Below are 19,700 nucleotides of genomic sequence, written 5' to 3'. Positions count from 1 at the left end.
TTGCCCCCTCCATGACTCTCTCGGCTCCCCATGTCCCTCTCTGTCCCCCCATAACTCTCTCTGCACTCCTATGACTCCTTTGTCCCTCCATAACTCTCTCTACCCCCCCCCCCCTGTGACTCTCTCTGCCTTCCTATGTACCCCTCTGTCCCCCCCCCCCATAACTCTCTCTGCCCTCCTATGTCCCCCTCTGCCCCCTTCTGTGACTCTCTCTGCCCTCCTATATCCTCCTCTGTCCCTCTATACCTTTCTCTGCCCTCCTCTGTTCCCCCCATGACTCTCTCTGCCTTCCTATGTCGTCCCCCCCCATAACTCTCTCTGCCATCCTATGTCCCCCTCTGCCCCTCCTGTGACTCTCTCTGCCCTCCTATATCCTCCTCTGTCCCTCTATACCTTTCTCTGCCCTCCTCTGTTCCCCCCATGACTCTTTCTGCCCTCCTAGGTCCCCCTCTTTACCCCCATACCTGTCTGAATGTCAGGGTGAGTTTTCCATTTGGAAATTTGAGTGTTAGCTCTGCTACATCATCGCTACAGTTCCCAGAGGCCTTTGTTTCCGGACCATTCGGTATCGTCACCTGAAGTGGATAATAAAACGGTTAGTTTAAGAGCAAGACATTAACTATAATTCAATATATTTTTGTATTTAAAATCATACACCTTGGAGGGTTATTTTATATTGCAGTCTTTTGTATTGATACTTTGCTTTCAAATGTATTTAAGTTAAGTGAAATAAATAGATAAAATGTGATTGCTAAACTGCATTACTATCACCGATGGTATACAGTGGTTTGCAAAAGTATTCGGTCCCCTTGAAGTTTTCCACATTTTGTCACATTACTTCCACAAATATGAATCAATTTTATTGGAATTCCACATGAAAGACCAATACAAAGTGGTGTACACGTGAGAAGTGGAACGAAAATCATACATGATTCCAAACATTTTTTACAAATAAATAACTGCAAAGTGGGGTGTGCGTAATTATTCAGCCCCCTTTGGTCTGAGTGCAGTCAGTTCCCCATAGACATTGCCTAATGAGTGCTAATGACTAAATAGTGCACCTGTGTGTAATCTAATGTCAGTACAAATACAGCTGCTCTGTGACGGCCTCAGGGGTTGTCTAAGAGAATATTGGGAGCAACAACACCATGAAGTCCAAAGAACACACCAGACAGGTCAGGGATAAAGTTATTGAGAAATTTAAAGCAGGCTTGGGCTACAAAAAGATTTCCAAAGCCTTGAACATCCCACGGAGCACTGTTCAAACGATCATTCAGAAATGGAAGGAGTATGGCACAACTGTAAACCTACCAAGACAAGGCCGTCTACCTAAACTCACAGGCCGAACAAGGAGAACACTGATCAGAAATGCAGTCAAGAGGCCCATGGTGACTCTGGATGAACTGCAGAGATCTACAGCTCAGGTGGGAGACTCTGTCCATAGGACAACTATTAGTCATGCACTGTACAAAGTTGGCCTTTATGGAAGAGTGGCAAGAAGAAAGGCATTGTTAACAGAAAGCATAAGAAGTCCCGTTTGCAGTTTGCCACAAGCCATGTGGGGGACACAGCAACCATGTGGAAGAAGGTGCTCTGGTCAGATGAGACCAAAAAGGAACTTTTTGGCCAAAATGCAAAACGCTATGTGTGGCAGAAAACTGACACTGCACATCACTCTGAACACACCATCCCCACTGTCAAATATAGTGGTGGCAGCATCATGCTCGGGGGATGCATCTCTTCAGCAGGGATAGGGAAGCTGGTCAGAGTTGATGGGAAGATGGGTGGAGCCAAATACAGGGCAAACTTGGAAGAAAACCTCTTGGAGACTGCAAGAGACTTGAGACTGGGGCGGAGGTTCACCTTCCAGCAGGACAATGACCCTAAACATAAAGCCAGGGCAACAATGGAATGGTTTAAAACAAAACATATCTATGTGTTAGAATGGCTCAGTCAAATTCCAGATCTAAATCCAATCGAGAATCTGTGGCAAGATCTTAAAACTGCTGTTCACAAACGCTGTCCATCTAATCTGACTGAGCTGGAGCTGTTTTGCAAAGAAGAATGGGCAAGGATTTCAGTCTCTAGATGTGCAAAGCTGGTAGAGACATACCCTAAAAGACTGGCAGCTGTAATTGCAGCAAAAGGTGGTTCTACAAAGTATTGACTCAGGGGGCCGAATAATTACGCACACCCCACTTTGCAGTTATTTATTTGTAAAAAATGTTTGGAATCATGTATGATTTTCGTTCCACTTCTCACATGTACACCACTTTGTATTGGTGTTTCACGTGGAATTCCAATAAAATTGATGCATGTTTGTGGCAGTAATGTGACAAAATGTGGAAAACTTCAAGGGGGCCGAATACTTTTGCAACCCACTGTATACAAATCACAGGGGCCCCCTGCAAAAGTTTAGATGACAATCCGCCCCCCAGGGTAGTGTTCCTACCGCCGCCTTCAGCCACTAATTCATGCTGGAGGGGAGCGCTGAGGGGAGAGCCCGAGGTGAGGAACTGTCCCCTCTCCCCGCCGATGTAGGTGGTCACGCTCTCCCCTCATGCTGCGACCCCTCCGGCCCCCCAGAATGGCCCTGAGCAGGCCCTACAGGCCCCCCCCCCCCTCCCCTGTGCAAGTGCAGGGGCTGCATCCCCTGTTACGCCCCTGAAACATAGACTCACGTTTATGATCTTTGTGATGTTGAGCGTTATCACAAAGTTGGCTTTTATTCTCAGGCAGACTCCCGATGTGCTGTTGACAAAATATTCTGGAGGAGGAGGGGGGGAGGTGGGCTGCGGTGCCGTCGTGTGGTTTGCATGTGCCGTGGTGGACACCATTGTCGTGTGGTTGGTCTGTGCTGTTGTGACGGGCATCGTTGTGTGGTTGGTCTGTGCTGTGGTAGCGGGCGTGGTTGTGTGGTTGGTCTGTGCTGTGGTAGCGGGCGTGGTCGTGTGGTTGGTCTGTGATGTGGTAGCGGGGGTGGTCGTGTGGTTGGTCTGTGCTGTGGTAGCGGGCGTGGTCGTGAGGTTGATCTGTGCTGTGGTAGCGGGAGTGGTCGTGTGGTTGGTCTGTGCTGTGGTAGCGGGAGTGGTTGTGTGGTTGATCTGTGCTGTAGTAGATGGGATGGTAGTGTGGTTTGTTTGTTGCGTTGTTGAGTGTGTTGTGGTGGTACGTTTTGTGGTGGTTTTGGTTTTCCATGGCCACCATTGAATCGATGGATCTGTGGGAACTTGCACCGAATCCAGCCTCAGGTTAGCGGGCTGATCATCACAGAGACACCCTGCGTGAGAAAGACGAGACAAAACAATTAACATTGCAATACGTCCAACTTAATGCACAACCAACCGTCCAACCGTCCAACTGACCAACCACAGAACAACTTGTTTACCTGACAAGTACGTTCACACACGCCAACCAACTAAATAATGAACTCACTTAAATACACTTAAATGCACATAAATACTATGCGCAGCAGCTAAGTGACAAACTGCACAACATGTCTTCATTCAAAAACAGCAAAGTTGTTGAAAAGACTTGTACACACGTTCCAACCTGCCTGATACTTGGACAGATTGAGCCACCGGTTGGATCTGGCAAATAACCTGTTATCAGTTGGACATCTGGTTGTTTGCCAGCTGTACACACACCCAACTTATCTTCCAACAGACAAGTTTGGAAGATAGTTGGACAGATTGTTGGTAGTTGTGTATGAGCCTTTAAGGTGACTTGGAGGCTGTTCGACCACCTGTTTCAATTATTATAATCGAATCGAATGAAAATTGGTGCCGCCAAGTGCATGCTGACTGACAATGCGACCAATTTCAGGATGAAATTGGTCACATAAGTCGATCGCGCATGCTGCAAGATGTTGGGCCTACTTGCTCGATCGGGTGCGCAGCAGTAACGCCATGCAATTTCAAGTTGATTGACAAACACGACGAAACCCCCAGCGCTGCCTTCCTTCCCCCCCCCCCCCATTTTAAATGTCCCCCTGGTGCCCAGTGCAAGTTATACATTACCTGTCCGCGGCCTCCGCTTGACCCCACTGGCTCCGGGCGCACTCCGTTTTCCATACACGCACACCGTTGCCTAGTAAGAGGCGTGCGTATGACATCAGACATCATACACGCGGCCACATTACTAGGCAACCACATGGTGCGCGTGAATGAAGAACAGAGTGCGCCTGGAGCCAGCGGAGACAAGTGGAGGCCGCGGACAGGTAATGTATAACTTTCACCGGGTGGGACACTTAACATTAGGGGAATAGCGTTGGGGCGGCGAGGCAGCGGATGCTGAGCACAAGGCCAATTCCAGGTCGATTTCAGCATAAGATTGATCCGGAATCGGCCTGTGGTGTATGGGCAGACGACAGATGTGCCTCTAATCAGATTAGAGAGAGTGTCAAGTCTCTTGGTCCAATCTGCCCATCATTGCCTGATGTGTGGCTGCCTTTAGTATTCAAAATCTGCTGGTCCTCATACTACGTGGAGGTGGTAAAATTGGTCAGTGATTGGCCGATTATAATTGAAAGTGTATACTTAGCTTTAGCAAAGGAGGAGGATGTCCGCACGATATCCCTCAATCAAGTTCCTTTATTATGGACGTATCCACACCAAATCACACATCATATAGCTGACATGTTTCGAACCGAACGGTTCTTACTCATAGCTAAAGTTTTAAAGGGGGATGAAGACCTGCGGATCATCCTACAACAGGGAGTACGTTTTGCCAGTAGGCGTGCCCCCACTCTAGCCCAATCCCTTTCGCCTAGCCTGTTTGAGTCTAGACCTAGATCCTCGACCTGGCTTAGTCTGTCTGGTTCTTACAAATGCGGGGTAAAAACATGTCATTACTGTGGTGTACACAAGCGCACACGGGAAGCAATATCAACCACAAATGGACGCAAGTTTCCAATCAAGGAATTCATCAATTGTGGCACACCATATGTGATATATCTTATCACATGCACCGAGTGCTCCCTACAATATGTGGGGTGCACTACTAGATCTTTACGTGCCAGAATCGGTGAACATTTTTGCGGCCCCGGTTGGCTTAGTTCCAATATTTCTAATGTAGCGAAGCATTTTCGCCAAGTCCATGATGGCAATATGGCTTCTTTTTCCTACCATGGTCTGGAAAGGATTCTCCCAGCTCAGAGAGGGGGGGATCTGACTAAACGACTTACCAGTCGAGAGGCCCTATGGATCTTTAGACTAGGAACGAGAACCCCTAAAGGTTTAAATTCCCGTTGGGATTTAGCATTGATAACGTAACACAGAGTTGCTCCTTAGTCTTTGTCTCTTTTGGCTCTTATATTGTCTGTTTTTATTTCTATTTTACGAGTTTTTTCTTATACATTTTTAAATAAAACCTGATGGAGCGCAGACATACCGTATAGGACACATTACCCGAAAGAGTCGCTTCTCTCCGGGATGTGAATATCCCTTCCTGGATGTGGTGATTAAGGGGAGTGACTGTATTTGCGGGACCTCCCCCACCACAGGAGGATGGTATATATGGTGTCTAGTGTCATTGATTTTTTAGCTATGAGTAAGAACCGTTTGGTTCGAAACATGTCAGCTATATGATGTGTGATTTGGTGTGGATACGTCCATAATACAGGAACTTGATTGAGGGATATCGTGCGGACATCCTCCTCCTTTGCTTCTGTCTCGTTGGACTGGCCTGTCCTGGATCCAGCACTGTCCCAGGGTGGTGTGAGCGGTTTTCTGGTGTTTTCTACTATACTTAGCTTTACTTGCAAATCAACCTTCCCTGGCGGTACGCAGTTTCAGATGGGCCAGTAAAAAAGGGCGCATATGAGTAATGGACAAAAAGGGCGCCGCCATAGACTGCAATGAAAAATATCGCCTATTGGGCGCCCGACAGGAAAAAAGGGTGTCCGAGGAATAGCGGTTACAGGGATCGTGTTAACAAAAGTTTTCATTTACAGAATAAAGTTGATTACAAATATCGTTTACAAGTTCGTTTTAACTTTGTGGTTTACTTATTTTTTCGTTTTTGAATTTCGCTTATAGGAGCTTTTACTTATTTTTCAGTTTTTAAATTTCGCTTTCAGGGCTGTAACAAGTAAGTTTTCGTTTATACTTATTTTATCATTTAAAATTTGTTTTCAGACGTATAATGCTTAAATATCGTTTTCAACCTTGTTCTATTGGAAATATGTTGCTTTTGGTATTAACTTAGTTTTTTACACTTATAATGCGTTCATTATAGTTTTCTAATATATCGCTTATAATATTGCCATTATTTTAAGATTTTTAATGCGTACGTGATTGTAAGGCTATTTATTCTATTTTATTTATATATATATATATACCTTTTTCTATTTATAATATTATTAATGTGTACGTGATTTTAAGGCTATTTATTCTATTACAAATATATAAATTACTCTATTCATGTTATTTGTAGTGAAGTATTTTAAGGATTAAATATATTATTGTTTATATGTGTGTAAGAGTGTTTGTGCAGTCTGGAAGGTTAGGGTTAGGCATGACCGGGGGATGGTTAGGGTTAGGCTCCACCAGGGGGTGGTTAGGGTTAGCCTCCACCAGGGGGGTAATTAGGGTTAGGCACCACGGGGGGGGGGGGGGGGTCTTAGGGTTAGGCACCACCAGGGGGGTCTTATGGTTAGGCACCACCAGGGGGGTGGTTAGGGTTAGGCACCACCAGGGGGGTCTAGGGGTTAGGGATAGGTACAGGGAGGGTTCTGTGTGAGAGTAGGGATAGGTATAGTTACAGTACAATATACACCACCAGGGGGGTGGTTAGGGTTAGGCACCACCAGGGGGGTCTAGGGGTTAGGGATAGGTACAGGGAGGTTTCTGTGTGAGAGTAGGGATAGGTATAGTTACAGTACAATATACACCACCAGGGGGGTGGTTAGGGTTAGGCACCACCAGGGGGGTCTAGGGGTTAGGGATAGGTACAGGGAGGTTTCTGTGTGAGAGTAGGGATAGGTATAGTTACAGTACAATATACACCACCAGGGGGGTGGTTAGGGTTAGGCACCACCAGGGGGGTCTAGGGGTTAGGGATAGGTACAGGGAGGTTTCTGTGTGAGAGTAGGGATAGGTATAGTTACAGTACAATATACACCACCAGGGGGGTGGATAGGGTTAGGCACCACCAGGGGGGTGGTTAGGATTAGGCACCACCAGGGGGGTGGTTAGGGCTAGGCACCACCAGGGGGTCTAGGGGTTAGGGATAGGTACAGGGAGGTTTCTGTGTGAGAGTAGGGATAGGTATAGTTACAGTACAATATACACCACCAGGGGGGTGGTTAGGATTAGGCACCACCAGGGGGGTGGTTAGGATTAGGCACCATCAGGGGGGTCTAGGGGTTAGGGATAGGTACAGGGAAGGTTCTGTGTGAGAGTAGGGATAGGTATAGTTACAGTACAATATACACCACCAGAGAGGTGGTTAGGGTTAGGCACCACCAGGGGGGTGGTTAGGGTTAGGCACCACCAGGGGGGTCTTAGGGTTAGGCACCACCAGGGAGGTCTTAGGGTTAGGCACCACCAGGGGGGTGGTTAGGGTTAGGCATGACCAGGGGCATGGTTAGGGTTAGGCACGACTAGGGGGATGGTTAGGGTTAGGCACTACCAGGGGAGATTTAGGGTGAGGCACCACCAGGGAGGTCTTAGGGTTAGGCACCATCAGGGAGGTCTTAGGGTTAGGCACCACCAGGGGTGGTTAGGTTCAGGCACCACCAGGGGGGACTAGGGGTTAGGGATAGGTACAGGGAGGGTTCTGTGTGAGAGTAGGGATAGGTATAGTTACAGTACAATATACACCACCAGGGAGGTGGTTAGGGTTAGGCACCACCAGGGGGGTGGTTAGGGTTAGGCACCACCAGGGGGGTCTAGGGGTTAGGGATAGGTACAGGGAAGGTTCTGTGTGAGAGTAAGGTTAGGTATAGTTACAGCACAATATATGTAATATATACAATTTATTAAATTATGTATATTTACACAAGGGGGGGGGGGGGGTCTAGTGGTTAGGGATAGGGATAGGTAGAGCCTACAGTTAGGTATAATTGCAGTAAAATTACTAAAATACCTGTAAAATCTACCATTGTATTACTATGCTTAACCTCCCTGGCGGTAAGCCCGAGCCGAGCTCGGGCTATGCCGGCGGGAGGCACCGCTCAGGCCCCGCTGGGCCGATTTGCATAATTTTTTTTTTGTTACACGCAGCTAGCACTTTGCTAGCTGCGTGTAACCTCCGATCGCTGCCGCTGCCCGCCGATCCGCCGCTATATCCGTCGCCGCAGCCGCCCCCCCCCCAGACCCCGTGCGCTGCCTGGCCAATCAGTGCCAGGCAGCGCCGTGGGGTGGATCGGATTCCCCTTTGACGTCACGACGTCGATGACGTCGGTGACGTCATCCCGCCCCGTCGCCATGGCGACGGGGGAAGCCCTCCAAGAGATCCCGTTCTTTGAACGGGATCTCTTGATCTCCGTTCGCCGGCGGCGATCGGAGGGGCTGGGGGGATGCCGCTCAGCAGCGGCTATCATGTAGCAAGACATTGTCGCGCTACATGAAAAAAAAAAAAAATTAAAAAAAAGGTATTTGCTGCCCCCTGGCGGATTTTAACAAACCGCCAGGGAGGTTAATGCAAGTGTAAATATCGTTTTTTGTTATAGACGGTATTTTGCCGTTTCATTTCCGTTTATTGAACAGGAGGATTTTTTTAAATGGAATGTGAACTGCATGCTTAGGCTGGCACTTTGCTAGCTGACTGTGGTTCCCCCGATCGCCGCCGGCAATATTTATCCGTCCGCGATCCTGCGAGAGCTGCATCTTCACCCTTTAGCTTCAGTCGTCGCTATGGCAACGATCGGACATGACGTCATGCGCAGTCCCGATCCTCCCCATAGCGAAGCCTGGAGCTGATTGGGAGGCTGCGCCATCGCGGGATCCCTGGGGGGTACGTATACCGGCGGCGATCGGGGGGGGAGCGGAGAGACTTGGAAGACATAGATGGCTAGCCAAGTGCTAGCTGAAGCCTGTAGATCAAATTTTATAAAAAAAAAAAAACAAACTCTGGAGGTCATGCGATCCTCTCCGGCAGCTAGCCTGAACGTAGGTCGGGCTTACCACCAGGGAGGTTAAATGTGAATTGTATGCAGACTGGATCTGGGCCAGTCAACATCTGCAAGAACTGATAATCCGATCACAACCTCCATACACTCTGTATTCAATTTACATGCAATTCAGAATTATTTGTACCTCATAAATAATAATAATACCTCATTTGCCGTGTCAGTGATCCTGGTTAATATAACACAGACTCGATGGCCGAAGGGTCTGTTCACACCAGCGTTAAATATGTTTTAAAATCTTACGCCTGGTACACACACCTTCAAATTTCATTGGCTAAAAACCAATTTTAACACCTCCATGTAGAATGTGAGCTTACCTTTATAATTTGTTTATAGTATTCAAAATCTGTTGACTCTCATACTACATGGAGGTGGAAATGGCCTGAGCCGGTCGCCGGCGGACAGTTCCTGGCAAACAATGCGTGTTCGTGTCGGCAGGAGAACACATGGCGTGTTGGAACCGCCCCTTATACATCCCCCCCTCACCCCAGAGTCAGCAGGCACATGGCAGCCAATCAGCCTGCACTCCCTCACAGAAGCCCCCGCCCCCCTATAAAAACACCAGCTCGGCAGCCATTTTACACTCTGCATGTTTGCTGTGTGAGTGAGAGACAGGAAGAGATATCTAATAGGGAAAGCGTTAGTGAGGCCTCTGTTCTGTGTCCCTAGTGGAGTTTCTTGCTGCTAGTACAGCGTCCTGAACACCCAAGAGCCCTTATCATGGCTGGTACATCGGTTTTCTGGTAATTGTTGGGCGACAGGGTGTTGTGTTTTGCCGAGGTCACCGATAAGACCAGAAATGGCCCTACCTGGAAAGCCTGTATGTTGTGAGTGACAACCCTGACCTCCCCTCTGATGGTTTTGGACAGAGGGGGTCAGGGTGCGGCATTAGGTGGGGGGCTCTGTTTAGGCACTTGAAGGGTTTGTTTTAGGGTCGGGTAGCAGGTGTGTGTGTGTGTGGGGGGGGGGGGGGGGGGGTTAAGGTGAAGCATTAGGTGGGAAGGCTCATTGTAGACAAGTAGCGGGGGGGGGGTCAGGGTTAGGCACCAAGTGGGAGGTCTCATTTTAGACAATTAGAGGGTGGGAGGGCTCAGGGTCAGGTAGTAGGTGGTGGTGGTGGAGGGGGTGTTAAGGTCTGGTATTAGGTGGGGGTCAGGTGTGAAAGGTGCTTTTTAGACCAGGTGTTGATGACAAATTTAAAACCCAGAAAAAAATGACAGCAGCTCTGCTAACCCTGTGACTGTGATGTAAAAAAAGGTAAATTAGTGCCGCTTTCACACTATAAACCGGCATCAGCGGTGCGGCACGTCCACTGCACCACCAAAGACAGGGTTTCAGGGAACACCACATTAGTCCGCGGTGTTTCCTGTCTGGCCACCAGCCAAGCAGGAAGTGACACGCGCTTGCAGTCACTTCCTGTTTCCGGAGTGCAGAAGTGCTAGGAAATGTATTGTAAAAATGCGCATGCGCGTCGTAACGTCACAATGTCAACATTTTTAAAATCCCTGCGTCGCCATAGACTAACATGACTTCCGGGTCACACAGATTGGCGTAGCAGACGCACGGTAATGTAGTTCTGCGCTAGCGTTATATTAGGCACTTCCGGCGCAGCGTACCGCAACGTGGGGAGTGTGAACTCCCCCATAGAGATACATTAGGCATTTTGCCACACCGCGCCAGTGTGAAAGGATCCTCAAGGTTATATAAGCAGGGATTTGGGCCGTGCAGGACGAGAGGGAATACTCATACAGAAAAACATGTTTACAGTTTCAACAATGTATAATAATAACAATAGACTGTTAGCTCTGAGGGAGAGGGAAGTAGTACTATCCTATATTGGTATGTTCAGAGATACACAATCAGCTAATAAAGCACTACAGGGGTATGCAGTGTAAATGCAAATAGTGGATAAGCTGTAGCAATACAAAACATGACATAAAATCATATTAAAAACACTAGCGAGGGGCAGAGCTCATATGACAGTATAGTCACACAAGCCACACACATCCAATCTGTGTTACAATCTGATTGATTCGATATTATTATTATTATTATTATTATTTTTTATTTATATAGCGCCAACATATTCCGCAGCGCTTTACAAAGCACAATAAGACGACAAGGGGAACATAGATACAACTAACAAATATACAGCAGAGTTCCAAGCAGCACAAATATTGTTACAAAAACAGTAAACATTAGGAGGATGACCCTGCCCTTGCGAGCTTACAATCTAATGGGTTGTGGGGGACACACTAGGTAAGGGGGTGTAGGATGGATGAGGCAGTGATTCTTTGCCTCCGATTACATAGTGACAGATAAGTAAATAAGGGCTATAGAATGTTATAAGCTTGTCTGAAAAGGTGTGTTTTAAGAGTGCGTTTGAAGATGTCCAGGTTTGGAGCATGACGTACAGGCTGTGGAAGAGAGTTCCAGATAAGGGATGATGCTCGTGTAAAGTCCTGGATGCGAGCATGAGAGGAGGTGATCAGCTTAGAGGCCAGGAGAATTTCTTGGGAGGAGCGAAGGTTGCGGGAGGGACAATATCTTGAGATTAGTGAGGAGATGTATGGAGGAGACAACTCATGGAGGGCTTTGTATGTTAGAGTCAGGAGTTTGAACTGGATCCTCTGGGTAATGGGTAACCAGTGGAGAGAATGGCACAGTGGGGCTGCATCAGAAGAGCGTGTGGAAAGGTGAATGAGGCGGGCCGCTGCATTTAGAAGGGATTGGAGAGGAGCTAGCCTGTTTTTTGGTAGGCCACAGAGCAGGGTGTTGCAGTAGTCTAGGCGGGAGATGATTAAGGCATGAACAAGCATTTTGGTGGCCTCTTGTGTGAGGAAGGGACGGATACGGAATATATTTTTGAGCTGGAAATAGCAGGTGGTGGTTAATGAGGCAATGTGAGGTTTAAAGGAGAGCTCTGAGTCAAGTATAACCCCCAAGCAGCGGGCCTTAGTGGTTGAGGTTATTGGGGTGTTGTCTACCGTTATGGTTGCAATTGGTGGGGGTGTAGATAGCAATGGTGGAAAAATCACAATTTCCGTTTAGTCATCGATATGCTATGATTAGGGTATGGCAATCCATATGATTATCATGGCCGAGCTGCGGAGCAATCACTAGGTGCTGTGCATGTGTAGCTAATAAGGCCGGTTCTCACATGCCGCTCAATGGACTGATTAGGCTGTCAGACAGCTTATGTGTATCAGCACTGAGTAAAGGCCCAGTGGATCAGTCAAAACCAGCCTTGTCAGACGGCACACGCGGGGAAACTGTCGTCAGAACGGCCGCCCTGCAGGCGGGTCTGACCACCCGTCGTTTGAAGAAATCAGGCGTGTGTATGCGCCTTAAAGGGAACCTAAACTGAGAAGGATGTGGATCTTTCCTTTTAAAATAATACCAGTTGCCTGACTCTCCTGCTGATCCTGTGTCTCTAATACTATTAGCCGCAGCCCCTGAACAAGCATGCAGATCAGGTGCTCTGACTGAAGTCAGACTGGATTAGCTGCATGCTTGTTTCAGGTGTGTGATTCAGCCACTACTGCAGCCAAAGAGATCAGCAGGACTGCCAGGCAATATGTATTGTTTAAAAGGAAACATCCATATCTCTCTCAGTTTAGGTTCCCTGGAACCCACTATCAGCGCATTTCTAAGGCTTATGTAAGCTCTTGTGATGTGAGAAGCTTTTGCTGATGTAATGCTCTGGGTGTGATCCCACTACAGAGAGGTGATTTTATAAAAATCCTCCAGAGCATTGCATTAGCAAGAGCTTTACAGAGCACCGGTGCTTAGAAAAGGCTGCTAGTGGGTTCCAGGCCTGAAGCAACAACGTTCAGCTTGTATGCATTTGTATAGCTCTAGCAGGCTCTGATCCAGAGCAGGATCATCCCCAGGCAACCTAGGCAGGTGCCTGGGGCCTAGTGGGTGTCAATGGGGTCCACCTGCCATCTTCTCTGACCTCTCTCCACTTCAGCTTACTGAAATGACCACAAGAGGCCCCACACCTACTGCCTTACCCACGGCCCCATTACATCCTAATCCATCTCTGCTCTGACCCTGCATGTATTACCACCAGAGGTTGGGGAAAGCACTAAACACTGGGGAACTACAGAGGGGGAGGGAGGAGGGGAACCAGGGAACTGTATAGGGAAGGGAGGGTGGCCACTATACACCAGGGAACTGTATAGGGGAGGTAGGGGGCCACTAGACACCAGGGAACTGTATAGGGGAGGGAGGACCACTAGACACCAGGGAACTGTATAGGGGAGGGATAGGCCACTAGACACCAGGGAACTGTATAAGGGAGGAAGAGCACCTCTAGACACCAGGGAACTGTATAGGGGAGGGAGGGGACATTAGACACCAGGGAACTGTATAGGTGGAGAGGGGACCACTAGACACCAGGGAACTGTATAGGGAGGGAGGAGCACCACTAGACACCAGGGAACTGTATAGGGGAGGTAGGGGGCCACTAGACACCAGGGAACTGTATAGGGGAGGGAGGGGCACTAGACACCAGGGAACTGTATAGGGAGGGGACCACTAGACACCAGGGAACTGTATAGGGGAGGGAGGGGCACTAGACACCAGGGAACTGTGTAGGGGAGGGAAGGGGCCACTAGAGACACCAGGGAACTGTATAGGGGAGGTAGGGGGCCACTAGACACCAGGGAACTGTATAGGGGAGGTAGGGGGCCACTAGACACCAGGGAACTGTATAGGGGAGGGAGGGGCACTAGACACCAGGGAACTGTATAGGGAGGGGACCACTAGACACCAGGGAACTGTATAGGGAAGGGAGGGGCACTAGACACCAGGAAACAGTGTAGGGGAGGGAAGGGGCCACTAGAGACACCAGGGAACTGTATAGGGGAGGTAGGGGGCCACTAGAGACACCAGGGAACTGTATAGGGGAGGTAGGGGGCCACTAGACACCAGGGAACTGTATAGGGGAGGTAGGGGGCCACTAGACACCAGGGAACTGTATAGGGGAGGGAGGGGGCCACTAGACACCAGGGAACTGTATAGGGAGGAAGGGCACCACTAGACACCAGGGAACTGTGTAGGGGAGGGAGGGGGCCACTAGACACCAGGGAACTGTATAGGGGAGGAAGGGCACCACTAGACACCAGGGAACTGTATAGGGAGGAAGGGCACCACTAGACACCAGGGAACTGTATAGGGAAGGGAGGTGGGCCACTAGACACCAGGGAACTGTATAGGGAGGAAGGGCACCACTAGACACCAGGGAACTGTATAGGGGAGGGAGGGGGGCACTAGACACCAGGGAACTGTATAGGGGAGGGAGGGGACCACTAGACACCAGGGAACTGTATAGGGGAGAGAGGGGACCACTAAACACCAGGGAACTGTATAGGGAGGAAGGGCACCACTAGACACCAGGGAACTGTATAGGGGAGGGAGGGGGCCACTAGACACCAGGGAACTGTATAGGGGAGGGAGGACCACTAGACACCAGGGAACTGTACAGGGGAGGGATAGGACCACTAGACACCAGGAAACAGTATAGGGGAGGGAGGTAACCACTAGACACCAGGGAACTGTATAGAGGAGGGAGGGGGGCCACTAGACATCAGGGAACTGTATAGGGAGGGGACCACTAGACACCAGGAAACTGTATAGGAGAGGGAGGGGGCCACTAGACACCAGGGAACTGTATAGGGGAGGTAGGGGGCCACTAGACACCAGGGAACTGTATAGGGGAGGGAGGGGGCCACTAGACACCAGGGAACTGTATAGGGAGGAAGGGCACCACTAGACACCAGGGAACTGTGTAGGGGAGGGAGGGGGCCACTAGACACCAGGGAACTGTATAGGGGAGGAAGGGCACCACTAGACACCAGGGAACTGTATAGGGAGGAAGGGCACCACTAGACACCAGGGAACTGTATAGGGAAGGGAGGTGGGCCACTAGACACCAGGGAACTGTATAGGGAGGAAGGGCACCACTAGACACCAGGGAACTGTATAGGGGAGGGAGGGGGGCACTAGACACCAGGGAACTGTATAGGGGAGGGAGGGGACCACTAGACACCAGGGAACTGTATAGGGGAGAGAGGGGACCACTAAACACCAGGGAACTGTATAGGGAGGAAGGGCACCACTAGACACCAGGGAACTGTATAGGGGAGGGAGGGGGCCACTAGACACCAGGGAACTGTATAGGGGAGGGAGGACCACTAGACACCAGGGAACTGTATAGGGGAGAGAAGGGGCACTAGACACCAGGAAACTTTATAGGGAAAGGAGGGGACCAATAGATACCAGGAAACTGTATAGGGGACTGTATAGAGGAGGAAGGGCACCACTAGACACCAGGAAACTGTACAGGGGAGGGATAGGACCAACAGATACCAGGGAACTGTATAGGGGAGGGAGGGCACCACTAGACACCAGGGATCTGTATAGGGGAGGGAGGGGGCCACTAGACACCAGGGAACTGTACAGGGGAGGGATAGGACCACTAGACACCAGGAAACAGTATAGGGGAGGGAGGTAACCACTAGACACCAGGGAACTGTATAGAGGAGGGAGGGGGGCCACTAGACATCAGGGAACTGTATAGGGAGGGGACCACTAGACACCAGGAAACTGTATAGGGAGGGGACCACTAGACACCAGGGAACTGTATAGGGGAGGGAGGGGACATTAGACACCAGGGAACTGTATAGGTGGAGAGGGGACCACTAGACACCAGGGAACTGTATAGGGAGGGAGGAGCACCACTAGACACCAGGGAACTGTATAGGGGAGGTAGGGGGCCACTAGACACCAGGGAACTGTATAGGGGAGGGAGGGGCACTAGACACCAGGGAACTGTATAGGGAGGGGACCACTAGACACCAGGGAACTGTATAGGGGAGGGAGGGGCACTAGACACCAGGGAACTGTGTAGGGGAGGGAAGGGGCCACTAGAGACACCAGGGAACTGTATAGGGGAGGTAGGGGGCCACTAGACACCAGGGAACTGTATAGGGGAGGTAGGGGGCCACTAGACACCAGGGAACTGTATAGGGGAGGGAGGGGCACTAGACACCAGGGAACTGTATAGGGAGGGGACCACTAGACACCAGGGAACTGTATAGGGAAGGGAGGGGCACTAGACACCAGGAAACAGTGTAGGGGAGGGAAGGGGCCACTAGAGACACCAGGGAACTGTATAGGGGAGGTAGGGGGCCACTAGAGACACCAGGGAACTGTATAGGGGAGGTAGGGGGCCACTAGACACCAGGGAACTGTATAGGGGAGGTAGGGGGCCACTAGACACCAGGGAACTGTATAGGGGAGGGAGGGGGCCACTAGACACCAGGGAACTGTATAGGGAGGAAGGGCACCACTAGACACCAGGGAACTGTGTAGGGGAGGGAGGGGGCCACTAGACACCAGGGAACTGTATAGGGGAGGAAGGGCACCACTAGACACCAGGGAACTGTATAGGGAGGAAGGGCACCACTAGACACCAGGGAACTGTATAGGGAAGGGAGGTGGGCCACTAGACACCAGGGAACTGTATAGGGAGGAAGGGCACCACTAGACACCAGGGAACTGTATAGGGGAGGGAGGGGGGCACTAGACACCAGGGAACTGTATAGGGGAGGGAGGGGACCACTAGACACCAGGGAACTGTATAGGGGAGAGAGGGGACCACTAAACACCAGGGAACTGTATAGGGAGGAAGGGCACCACTAGACACCAGGGAACTGTATAGGGGAGGGAGGGGGCCACTAGACACCAGGGAACTGTATAGGGGAGGGAGGACCACTAGACACCAGGGAACTGTACAGGGGAGGGATAGGACCACTAGACACCAGGAAACAGTATAGGGGAGGGAGGTAACCACTAGACACCAGGGAACTGTATAGAGGAGGGAGGGGGGCCACTAGACATCAGGGAACTGTATAGGGAGGGGACCACTAGACACCAGGAAACTGTATAGGAGAGGGAGGGGGCCACTAGACACCAGGGAACTGTATAGGGGAGGTAGGGGGCCACTAGACACCAGGGAACTGTATAGGGGAGGGAGGGGGCCACTAGACACCAGGGAACTGTATAGGGAGGAAGGGCACCACTAGACACCAGGGAACTGTGTAGGGGAGGGAGGGGGCCACTAGACACCAGGGAACTGTATAGGGGAGGAAGGGCACCACTAGACACCAGGGAACTGTATAGGGAGGAAGGGCACCACTAGACACCAGGGAACTGTATAGGGAAGGGAGGTGGGCCACTAGACACCAGGGAACTGTATAGGGAGGAAGGGCACCACTAGACACCAGGGAACTGTATAGGGGAGGGAGGGGGGCACTAGACACCAGGGAACTGTATAGGGGAGGGAGGGGACCACTAGACACCAGGGAACTGTATAGGGGAGAGAGGGGACCACTAAACACCAGGGAACTGTATAGGGAGGAAGGGCACCACTAGACACCAGGGAACTGTATAGGGGAGGGAGGGGGCCACTAGACACCAGGGAACTGTATAGGGGAGGGAGGACCACTAGACACCAGGGAACTGTATAGGGGAGAGAAGGGGCACTAGACACCAGGGAACTGTATAGGGGAGAGGGGCCACTAGACACCAGGAAACTTTATAGGGAAAGGAGGGGACCAATAGATACCAGGAAACTGTATAGGGGACTGTATAGAGGAGGAAGGGCACCACTAGACACCAGGAAACTGTACAGGGGAGGGATAGGACCAACAGATACCAGGGAACTGTATAGGGGAGGGAGGGCACCACTAGACACCAGGGATCTGTATAGGGGAGGGAGGGGGCCACTAGACACCAGGGAACTGTACAGGGGAGGGATAGGACCACTAGACACCAGGAAACAGTATAGGGGAGGGAGGTAACCACTAGACACCAGGGAACTGTATAGAGGAGGGAGGGGGGCCACTAGACATCAGGGAACTGTATAGGGAGGGGACCACTAGACACCAGGAAACTGTATAGGAGAGGGAGGGGGCCACTAGAGACACCGGGGAACTGTACAGGGGAGGGAGGGGGCACTAGTCATCAGGGAACTGTATAGGAGAGGGAGGGGGACACTAGACACCAGGGAACTGTATAGGGGAGGGAGGGGGCACTAGTCATCAGGGAACTGTATAGGAGAGGAAGGGGGGCCACTAGACACCAGGGAACTGTATAGGGAGGGAGGGGACCACTAGACACCAGGGAACTGTATAGGGAGGGGACCACTAGTCACCAGGGAACTGTATAGGGAGGGAGGGGACCACTAGTCACCAAGGAACTGTATAGGGAGGGAGGGGACCACTAGACACCAGGAAACTGTATAGGGGAGGGAGGGGACCACTAGACACCAGGGAACTGTATAGGGAGGGACCCACTAGACAACAGGGAACTGTATAGGGGGGGACCACTAGACAGACACCAGAGAACTGTTATATGGCCAATAGACATTGAGATTGGCCCATGACTAGACCCCAGTGTTAAGTTTCGGGCCACTTTGTATTTGAGTTTGACACTCCTGTATTAGTGGGCGATAGACTATTTCATGCCTTGCGTGGGAAAAAGACAGAAGTGAAACCAGCCCTGGCTAATAATGTGTGACTTTCGTTCTAAGCTAACCCTTTGCAGCTGTAGTGAATAGAGTCTGGGGAAGTACGACCAGGGCGATAATGTCAGATACAAATAAGGGGATCTGTTGTAAGAATTCCATTGTTCTGAATGACATCGCTGACTTCTGACTTCTATTGTGAGGCCGTATATAGCGGCTTCCTCTTCTTCGGGGGCTTTCACCACAGATTTCATGCAGAGCCGGTCCGTCCACAAGGCAATCCTAGGCAGTTGCCCAGGGCCTGGAGAGAGTCTAGGGGCCTGGTGGACCCTAGCTCCCACCAAATCTTACTAAAACAAAAAGCCAGGTGACCATCAGCAGTGGGCAAAAACTGCTGTCCTGCCTCTGGCCCCATTTCATCCTTATGGATTTCTGATCCAACCAATACCATAAAACAAAGAAGACAGGGAACCACAGCACCTAAACCTGGGGGTCTGTCTTGGAGGGTCCCCTGTGGTCCTGGGCCCTCCTGCAGCTCTTAAATGATTGGGCCATTCCCAAGCTACCTCAATTTGCATAAAAATTTGCCACAACTCAAAATTATTGGCATAATTATTAGCATCCATTGATCGTACGTAGAAAGCAGCATGCTAAATGCCCTTTAACCCACCAGCAAACAAGAAAATACTCTTAAAAAAATGTTGATAGCATTTTTTCACCGACTGTTAGGTGCTATTTCATTGTAAAATGCTGAAAAGTTATTTTAAAGAGAAGATGAAAATTATCTCCTAGGAGATAACGGAGGAGAAAAAGTGAATTGCGTCTGGGCCCCGGGCCCCCTAACATTAATCAGTGATGATGAAACCTGGAAGATTGTAATAAAACGGACCTGTGCAAAATGTCTGAGGCTGGGCGCACATATAACATAACATGAACGGCTGCGTTTTATGTCATGTTTTATGTTTTGTGCGTTTTTACTGCGTTTTGATGCGTTTGCGATGCGTTTTTAAAGCGTTTGGCGTGCGTTTTAAT

At 50.2% G+C, this 19,700-nt stretch overlaps 1 protein-coding gene across 1 annotated transcript in view; it reads right to left on the bottom strand.

Moving 5' to 3' along the window:
- CD68 (CD68 molecule) overlaps positions 1 to 19,700 on the bottom strand; it is a 29,167-nt gene that overhangs the window by 8,503 nt on the left and 964 nt on the right. Inside the window, exons 2-3 of the mRNA XM_068272010.1 lie at positions 2,682 to 3,280; positions 465 to 575 (exon numbers count right to left, since the gene is read on the bottom strand). Coding sequence (XP_068128111.1) covers positions 465 to 575; positions 2,682 to 3,280 — 710 coding nt within the window. The remainder of the gene's footprint in view (positions 1 to 464; positions 576 to 2,681; positions 3,281 to 19,700) is intronic.

This window comes from Hyperolius riggenbachi, chromosome 3 (assembly GCF_040937935.1).
Source record: "Hyperolius riggenbachi isolate aHypRig1 chromosome 3, aHypRig1.pri, whole genome shotgun sequence".
Classification (NCBI taxonomy): Eukaryota; Metazoa; Chordata; class Amphibia; order Anura; family Hyperoliidae; genus Hyperolius; species Hyperolius riggenbachi.
The sequence above is the reverse complement of the archived record's forward strand: the minus strand, read 5'-3'. Positions and strand labels throughout refer to the sequence as shown.